This window comes from Gracilinanus agilis, chromosome 2 (assembly GCF_016433145.1).
Source record: "Gracilinanus agilis isolate LMUSP501 chromosome 2, AgileGrace, whole genome shotgun sequence".
NCBI lineage: Eukaryota > Metazoa > Chordata > Mammalia > Didelphimorphia > Didelphidae > Gracilinanus > Gracilinanus agilis.
This window is the reverse complement of record NC_058131.1, coordinates 268,758,801-268,768,641: the sequence shown is the minus strand read 5'-3', so window position 1 is coordinate 268,768,641 and position 9,841 is coordinate 268,758,801. Positions and strand designations below refer to the sequence as shown.

At 39.6% G+C, this 9,841-nt stretch overlaps 1 protein-coding gene across 1 annotated transcript; it reads left to right on the top strand.

Moving 5' to 3' along the window:
- Positions 1–1,693: 1,693 nt before the first annotated feature.
- On the top strand, positions 1,694–9,279 carry ZMYND19 (zinc finger MYND-type containing 19). Its single transcript, XM_044661202.1, has 5 exons — positions 1,694–1,749; positions 2,431–2,537; positions 4,790–4,930; positions 8,102–8,282; positions 8,617–9,279. Exons 2-5 carry the CDS (start codon positions 2,437–2,439, stop codon positions 8,758–8,760), a joined length of 567 nt encoding a protein of 188 aa, XP_044517137.1. The 5' UTR covers positions 1,694–1,749; positions 2,431–2,436; the 3' UTR covers positions 8,761–9,279.
- The last annotated feature ends 562 nt before the right edge of the window (positions 9,280–9,841 follow it).

Sequence of the window (9,841 nt, the reverse complement as noted above, 5' to 3'; positions counted from 1 at the left end):
GGGAGTGGCCGCCGCCGGGGTACCCCTCCCTCCTCTGTACGGAGACTCTGCTCTGTCCTGGCCAGGCCTCAGCCCCCCGACACCCAGCGAGGCCCCAGGGCTGCGGGAATGACCCCCCACCCCCACCCCGGCCACCCGACCCTGGCAGCCTGAGTCTTCCAGCCTCACCGGGGTGTCAGGTGTCAGGCTGTCTGCTCCACTCTCCGTCCCCGCCCCCCCTCCCCCCCACCTCGGGCACTTCGGCTATTCGCGTAAGTGCCGAGGTCTGTGGTCCAGCCGAGGTCCACCTCTGGGGCAGCTGAAGTTTCGAGGAACGCCCAGGTTCACGAGATCCATGTGATACAACAGCTTAAGTATGGAGAGGTGTTGAGGTTTAGGTGTGAAGTGCCGGGGAACAACTCGCGAGGTGTATGTCTGGTAGGGTACACCAAGGTCTGGTGCTGCTTTTTTCTCGGAATGGGTGCACTCAAACTCACGTGAGCCAAAATGTTCTTGTGGGCCTTTGGCTTACCCACACCTTCCTTGAAGGCTTTTTAGCTTGGAAAAAAAAAGAAAGAAAAAAAAGGTGTCATATACTAGGTTTCAGGGTTTAATGATCTGATTTGGAGAATGATCTGTGTGTATTCTTATTGACTGGGCGAAGCCCATTAGTAAGATAAATGCGGTTTTTTTTCTATCCATGTTGAGGTCACTAGATTAAACTAAGGAGTTTGCCTAGGGAGGGCAGTGAGCAACTAGTTACACTGTTGTGTCACACTGGCCTAGAACAGTAGGGGGAGCCTGGGGAATTAGTGCCATGGTGCAGCACCTGAGCCAGCTGTAGGTGGCACTTTAACATGATAATCTTGATAGTTAGCGTTTATATATTATGTGCTTTAGGGTTTGCAAAATATTATGTAGAAATGTGCTTCTTTTAATCACTTAATTATTCTCTCGTTTCCCCCCCCCTTTTTTTTTCCCTTTCTTCTCTCCCCCCCACCCCCTTACTTTCTTCTCTTGCTTTCTCTTTTGTTCCTCTTCCTTTTATGTACTTTGTCTATGTGTTAACATTTTTGCTCCCTGGTGCCACCAGCAAGATAGAAGTTGCTGACCTGGTCTGGGGAAAGAGTCTGGTCCAGGAAAACCTTGCTCTGGTGGTTTCCAAGTTGGTTGCCCTGCAGCTAACTCTTGATAGATGCACCTCTGAGAGGGGCTAGTGGAGTAGGGGACAGAGTAAGCATCAGCAGCTATGGGGAGTAAAGTTTTTAAATTTGTGTGCAAAAAGGAAAGGTTGGGGGTCTATGCATGGAGAAATTTAATGTGAAGTTTATTTTCTTTGATAAATTTCTTCTAGCTTAGTCTTTCTCTGGTTGAAGTGGAAGATTCTGATAACTATCAGTTTAAGATAAAATTTATATTCTGATTGGTCTATGATAGTCATGATTTTTGGCCTATACTACCTATGCAAAACATTTAGTGCTGCAGTGAATTCCTTTATTTGCTATTATTATCTATTGTTGCTTTTTTTTGTTATTTACTCATGTAATTGAGGGCAGGTGCATCAAGGTGATTAAAATAACATTTAGTTACCATCTAACTTCAGAATTAAAATGTGACTCATAACTTCCTATTGCAATTATTTCAGTGTTGGCCTTATGTAGTTTTGTTGAGGATAAATGTAATTCTTTATAATGTCTGGTTAATTTTCAGACAAAGTACACGCTGATAGATGAACAAGACATCCCACTGGTGGAGAGTTACTCTTTTGAGGTGAGAATGGTTTATTCCTTGGGTTGGATTGTGGTTGGACATGAGGGACTTGGGAGAATTTACAAATACGTTTTAATATTCTTTCTTCCTGCTTGTACTCTGAGAATGAGATCCCTCTAGATCAGTGATGGGCAAACTATGGCCAGGGCCAGATGGGGGGGGGGGTGGGCCTTGAAATGTTCTATCCAGCTGTTCAATATTATTCCTAATCTGATGAATACAATGAGTAGGATACAATACAATGAAGCTTCAAAAGAGTTGCCTTAGAAACAGACTGACAGATGAGCATTTCCTTTCCTTTGGCCCCCTCTTTAAAAAGTTGCCCATCACTGCTCTAGATGAATAACTATAGCTAGTTCTGAATCACCTCTAAGTCATCTAATTTCCATTAGTTCTGACAATTAGAACTACATTATAACCTATCTTCAAATTAGAGAGAATTTGTGTTAGAAATTTTGGATTCCTCTTTGATGGCCATATTTTTAGGAGCAGATGACTTAGGTCTAGTGTTGTTATCCCCTGTAGTACTGACACCCATGAAGGCCAGATAGTTTTGTTCCCAAAATATTGGGGATTGAGCTAACATTTTTCAACAGTTTTATTTCATTTCCCCCCATTTGACTTTGAAGTGTTGTTGCAAGTTGGATGTTTTAAATAAGTATTTTCCTTGTTCCTTCCCAGGCACGAATGGAAGTAGATGCTGATGGAAATGGTGCTAAAATATTTGCTTATGCTTTTGATAAAAACCGAGGAAGGGGATCTGGACGTTTACTTCATGAGTTGTTGTGGTGGGTATTGTACCAGAGATCAGTATTTCTGACTTTTATTTGGGGTGTGGCTAGTAGTTTGTCACTTGTCCAGTCAGCCCCCGTAGTCTCTCTGAATAGGCCCTGTGTGATCACAGATATATACTGGGTGGGGTGTCTGGTAATAGTTTTAGGACACCACATTGCCCTGTGCATTAGACCTCTTGGTATATATCATGCTTTTCTATCTCCAACTTTATGATGTTCTCCCAAACTATATATATAATAGAGAATATTATTGAATATAGAAGTTTCCAAAGACAAGGTGATCTTGGTGCCTTGGGTAACTACTATCAAGTTTTCTCATAAAAATAGCTAATGAAGGTGGTTCCAGAGTCATACTTTGCTAGCTTCACTTTTTCCTTCTGAGCCTGTAGGTAGGGACCAGGTGTCTTTTATCAGGTGGTCAATACTTGTTTTCCTAGTGGAAAACTCAATTGTGGGAGAAATCTTAAAGTTGTCCATTTAAAGCAGGCGTGGTCATTTCCCAGCCTTTTCAGTTTCTCTGTGAAATCAGTGTCTAATTGGCGAGATGACATTCATTTCCAGTTTGGGCTACTGTGTAACAAACTTGGAATGGTGTTCCTGTGGGAACATTCTGACCAACTAGGCCAGAAAGAAATATAAAAATCCTGGTTCTTAAGTTTTTTTGGAATAAATGTTCATATTTTCTTCATTTTACAAGTTTGCTTAAATCTTATTTTTTCAGAATATCTTAGCCAAGATTTTAAATTTTATCAGAATTTCATTTCTTTTGTGTTTTAAAAACCATTTTTCAAAATGTTAAAACCTCTTTATACATAGATTCTACTTGTGTATGTCCAATCCTTTATACCTGATCAGCTAGGCTGATTCTTGGAAATTGATAATTATCGCACTTTTTTTGTCTGTTTGTTTGTTTTAAACCCTTACCTTCTGAAGGTCTTGAAATCAGTTTGATGTAGATTGGTTCCAAGGCTAAGCAATGGGGATTAAATTACTTGCCCAGGGTCACACAGCTAGGATTTGTCTGAAGTTAGATTTGAACCCAGACCTCCCTTCTTTGGGCCTGGCTCTCAATTTATTGGGCCACCTAGCTGGCCCTAGTTATCACATTTTGTAAAAGAACACCCCAGGCCCCTTATTCCTGTTAGTAGATCACTTGAACTTGGTGAATCGTGTGACATGTACAAGTCTATGGTTCCTAAATGAAAGAAATGTAACTTTTCTGGGTTGGGACATGGAGTATCTCTGCTAATGACTAGTGTCAATTGTATTTTATTCACAATTAGAAATGATCTTGATGACAATGACCACAGTAAGTTGAACTGGTACAGAACTCTTGTGGAATATGTGTATAGTCACTGACGTGGCTATCATTTATTTATTTTGATGATTTCCCAAACATGATATACAACATGTATACACTTTTATACATAATGTATATATTTGTATATGTATGGATGTGTATATGAAATAATTTCATTTGATCCCCATAAAAGCTCTGTGAGATTGATGCTTAAAGGTTTGTCCATTTTATAGAGGAGGAAACTCAGGTTAAAATAAGTTAAATGACTTTACCTGGCCCATAATCACTTAACCAGGAGAAACCATTGAAGCCCTGGTGTTTAGGGAAGTGAAGTAAAGAGACCAGGCTGAATATAACAGCATAGAGAAATAAGGACATTTACCTTGAAGTGAGCCCTATTTGGTTTTTGTGTCATTTGGTCTGGACTGAGTGAGTAAAATTAGGTGATATTAAGTTTCTAAAATTTCCTGTACTTTAGTTTTCAAGAATTAAGTGGCATATAATTTCATTGCCTAGGGACAAAAGGTTTTGTGTATACAGAACACAGTGGTAGGCACATACTATGTTAGGAGCTTTGGATTTTCTGTGCTATTCAGATATACTGAAAATGTCTTTGAGTAATAGCATTTTACCTTCTGTAAAAGAAGCAGCAATATTTCTATTTTTTATTCATTCATTCATTCATCTATCTTATCTATCTATCTATCTATCTATCTATCTATCTAAGCCCTTACCTTCCATCTTGGAGTCAATACTGTGTATTGGCTCCAAGGCAGAAGAGTGGTAAATTCAAGTGACTTGCCTAGGGTCACACAGCTGGGAAGTGTCTGAGGCCAGATTTGAACCTAGGACCTCCTGTCTCTAGGCCTGACACTCAATCCACTGAGCTACCCAGCTGCCCCCTTGCAGCAATATTTTTAGAGAAACATTTGTCTCTGTGTTTCAGGGAACGACACAGGGGAGGAATCGCTCCAGGATTTCAAGTGGTACATCTTAATGCAGTAACAGTGGACAATCGGCTAGACAACTTGCAGTTAGTGCCATGGGGCTGGAGACCAAAAGCAGAAGAAATCTCTAGTAAGCAAAGGTATGTCTTTTGGCCATGTTAGTCATAAATGATATGGATCCTGAAGGCTGACAATGTGGACATTTCTCTGATAGTTTGGAAGAATGTTTATTACATTAATCACGCAGTCTGATGGATATGAGGTAGTACCTTAGTTTTTTGTTTTTTGTTTTTTTTTATTTTTTTTATTTTATTTTATTTTTTTATTTTAAACCCTTAACTTCTGTGTATTGACTTTATAGGTGGAAGATTGGTAAGGGTAGGCAATGGGGGTCAAGTGACTTGCCCAGGGTCACACAGCTGGGAAGTGGCTGAGGCCGGATTTGAACCTAGGACCTCCCGTCTCTAGGCCTGGCTCTCAATCCACTGAGCTACCCAGCTGCCCCCTTAGTTTTTAATTTGCATTTCTCTAATAGTGATTTAGGGAATTTTTTCCCCATTGGTGTATTGACTCTCAGTTTATTGTTAAACTAAATGGTTTTTCTTTTTTTTGCTTCAAGAAATTGAATAGTTCTCTTTAGATCAGTGGGGTTATGGTGGCATTTAGTCAGTGAAGATCTTCCCTTTCAGCTTTTCAAGTCTTTCCCCCATGTGAGAGCAAATGAGAAAAGCCTGATTCAAACTAGGCCTAAGTAGAGGAGAAACATTGAAATACTCAATTTAGGTATCTGTGCTTTTTCTTTTAGGTAGTTCTTTAAATTTTTTTCGGCACTGATGGACTCTGAGACAGGTTTCTGAGCCTAGTGTCCCTTTTCATTGGAAACACAAATCTCTTAGTATATGACTTTTACTTGAATATCTAGTAGAGGAAGCTGTTTGAGGTAGGTGGTAGAAGGAGCACTGAAATGGGAGTCAGAAGACTTAGGTTTGAAATCTAATTCTCCTATTTATTATATTCTCTGGCTTTTAATTTTCTTATATTTAAAATAAGGAGGTTGGACTGTTATCCTAAAATGATTCCATTTGATTTGGAAATAAAACCCATCACCCTGTAAACATTTTTTAAGAGCCCACAGTGTACCAAGCTCTCTACTAGTGTTAGTAATACAAATATAAAAAAAGTAATCCCTATTCTGAAAAAAGCTTATTCTTAAAAAGTGCATATACTTATTTATTTGTTTAGGTTTGGATTATCTCCCTCACTTTTTTCCTCCCCCACCCAATGAGAAAGCAAGAAAAACAAAACTTATTACAAATAAATGTAGTTTTGCAAAACAAAATTTTTATTTAGCCATGTTATACACACATAAGCCCCCAGGAAAAAGAAAAAGATTCTTCAGCCCATACTCTTGAATCCAGTAGTTCTCTATCTGGAGGCTACATAGCATGTTTCATCATTATTTTGATGAAGCACAATAGTATTATTCCTTCACATTCATATACCATAACTAATTTGGCCATTGTCCAATTGATGGGTATTCTCTTAGTTTTCAATTCTTTGCCACCACAAAAAGAATTATAATAACTTGTTTTTCTATATAAAGCTCATTTTCCTCTTTCTTGGATCTTTTTAGAGTATAGCCCTAATAATTGTATTGCTGGGTCAAAGGGTATAAGTGCCTGTTTTTCCACATCCCCTCCAGAATTTGACATTTTTCTTTTTTGTTATCTTAGCCAGGCTTTTAAAAGTATGAGGTAGTACCTCAAAGGTGTTTTAATTAGTGATTTAGGGAATTTTTTCTGTAGGTTTGATAGCTTTGATTTCTTTCTCTAAAAACTGCCTTTGACCATTTATTGGGATGAAAGGAGATAGCAAATACATATATAAGTATGAAGAGAATAGATGCAAAGTTAATACAAGGTGGTTAGGGAGGAGGGAGAGAACATTAGCAATTGAGGGATCTGGCAAGGTGGTGCTTAAGCAGTGTCTCTGAGGAAGAGAGGGTTCTATGAGGCAGAGTTGAGCCAGGAATGAATTCCAGGCATGAGGGATGGTTGATAGAAATGACAGTGGTAGGAGATTTGTAGTGTTACATTTGAGGAACAGAGAGAAATATCCCATTAGTTTAGATCACCAGTTGAGTCAGAATAGTATATCAGGCTTGAAAAGATAGGAATTCAACAGAGGATCACATAGTTAAGGAAATGTCCTTTAAAATCTGTTCAAGGCCTCTTCCTGGTCCTGTGATTCTATAATTTATACCCTAACTGTTTTGGGCCTGAGTTAGGAGATGAGATCTCTGGAATTTTGGATATAATGTGTGCCCTGCACTATCATAGCAGGGATTCCTTAGGTAGGTAGGCTGTTGAAGGACAGCTAAGGAGCCCTGTCCTTGAGTAGGTGTGAGCCATGGGAAGGAAAGGCATAAGCAAAGCATTAAGTGTCCTGCCTGGCTATTCAGGGAATTATGATTTGTTTCCTCATCTGGGTCTTTGCCAGGTAAAGATTCCAAGCAGATGAGAAGTCAGTGAGATTTAGGGGCTGAGGTCAGGGGAGCTCCCACTGCTAGTCTAAGCTTCATTCCGGAATGATTCAAATTCTTGCTTGGGCCTGGGTCAGTGGCCACTTAAGAGTTTTTTCATACCTGGTGTCATACATTGGAGTGTCTTCAAAAATGACATCTTGGCCAAATCTACAGATTTTTTTCCCTACAAATAGTAGGTAATACTTGCTTGTTCTGGTGATGTTTAATATCATTTCATATTTCTGAGCTTAGAACTATTTTGTTTGGATCATTTCTGTCTGATGATTATAGTAGCTGAGTCGTGATTATTTCAGTGTGTAACATTTCTAAGCAATCTAGAAAATGCTGAGTAGATAGAAACTGAAAACTATAGCTATTGCCATTAAGTTTGGGGATTTAAGATAATTATCATTAAGACATGAAGCCATAGTTTGTTCTGAACTCAGAATCTAGCCTTAGAAAAATGTTGCCTAGGAACATCCATACTTGCTAATTAGTCCATTGTCTCAGCTTTTAATATGAGATGTTTTTTGAATCTGTGTCTCATGAATGTTTTTTTTCCCCCCCAAAGCAAGCTTTGGGATAGGAGCAGCTGATAAGAGTATTTTCTGATCAAACTGAGTTCTCAAAATACTGATTCACAGGTCTTGAAGGATTGGACTTTTACCCTTATTGTTAAATCACTGGTATCTCTTAGTGCTCTAGGCTCACTTATTCCCTTGCCCCTTGTTTTTAACTGGTTACCACCAGGCCTGTGCTTATCTAACTTTTTGCTTCTGTATTTAAGGGAGCAGAGCCTGTACTGGCTGGCAATTCAGCAACTTCCCACTGATCCTATTGAAGAACAGTTCCCTGTCCTGAATGTTACTCGATATTATAATGCTAATGGAGATGTGGTAGAAGAAGAAGAGAATTCCTGCACATACTATGAATGTCATTATCCCCCATGCACAATGATTGAAAAGCAGGTATGTATACTAGCATGTGGATGATAGCAAAAAAAGTTTTGTAAGGCATATTTCTACAAACTACAAGTATATCTTATTCTTTAATCCCAAGAACTGCTAAAATTCCTCCTTAATTTTTTTATTTTGATTACTTTTATTTTTGGTGTTTCCTTATATGACTTTTAATAATTTTTCTTTTTTTGTTTTCTCACTTTTTTCACTTCTACCAAGTTGAAATGTAACATTTGGGACAGTTGTTGACAGGTGACTGGCTGACTTCTTTTTAGAGCCTTTGCCCTCAAACTGATTTCTGCTTATTGAGAATGAAATGATGGATTTTCCATGTTCTTTCTAGTTACGTGAATTCAACATCTGTGGCCGGTGTCAGGTGGCCAGGTACTGTGGTTCCCAGTGCCAGCAAAAGGACTGGCCTGCTCACAAGAAACACTGTCGGGAGAAGAAACGAACCTTCCAGCAAGAACTTGAACCAGAGCGATGACTGATCAGTGACATCTCAGCAGTCAGATTCCTGCTCGCATGGGCATCTGTGGACTTTTGTTTTTGCACAGTAATAACAGACTGGTTATTGAAGCCGGAAGCACTGAAGAACCCAATGATGCTTGCATAGAACAGCCACTGTATAGACCAAGCCACTTCAGGGGCTCTATGTAAGGGGACATAGCTTCCCCTCCAGTGTTATTCTCAAGCAGAGACTACTGTGGAGGCTTCAAGCAGGAAGCCTCTCATTATTTATATGTTAATATGTTTGTAAACTCATGTACAGTTTTTTTGGTTAGAAATTACAAATAGAATCATTTACTGTAATCTTCAAATGAGAAACTGTTGGGCCACATGTCTAAAAACTGTCATGTAGCAAAAGTTCATCACCTAGAGAGCTGGAAGCCACAGAAGCTGAGCCAAGGTCAGGGGGATGGGCTTCCAGCATCAGCAGTTACTTTGGAGAACAGTCTGCATGGAAGTAATATTTAAAAAAAAGCAAAGTAAAGGGTTGGAATGATTTGGTGTCTTGACTGTAGTTTTCTGCTGTTCTCGTCAGCCTATGGCCACCCCTCCCTTTGCACTGGGGTGGTCCTTGTGAGATTTATGTTTTTGAACTGAGTGGAGAGGATGAAAATGAAGCAGAATATAATTACATGTTGTCTACTATTGAATATTCAGGCCACATATTTATCACTCAGTCTTGCTGGAAGACCCTATTTTTTTGTGGTTGCAGAAAGTGTAGCCTGTTCTTCCTCAAACTATGACTGTCAGGGGCCAAAATTTTTTGTTTCTTTAAGGTAGTGGACCTGCTCAGGGGCTGAAGTGACCGCTCAGGCATGGCAGCATTAAGTTGGAGCATGTAAGCCTTCTGAATTGCCGGTTTGAGCCTTCCTCTGTGCCGAGTGTGCTCATTTGCTTCCCTCTCAATTTTTACCTTAGACTATAGTTGCAAGAGTCTTATCCCTCAAAAGCTGCTAAAGTGTTCTTCTACAAATCAGTAAGGGCATCCTCTGTAATAGGCAGTCCATGGTCTGTGCCTGGATTAGGTGGTTTGTGTGAGTGTGTGGGTAACTGCCTTA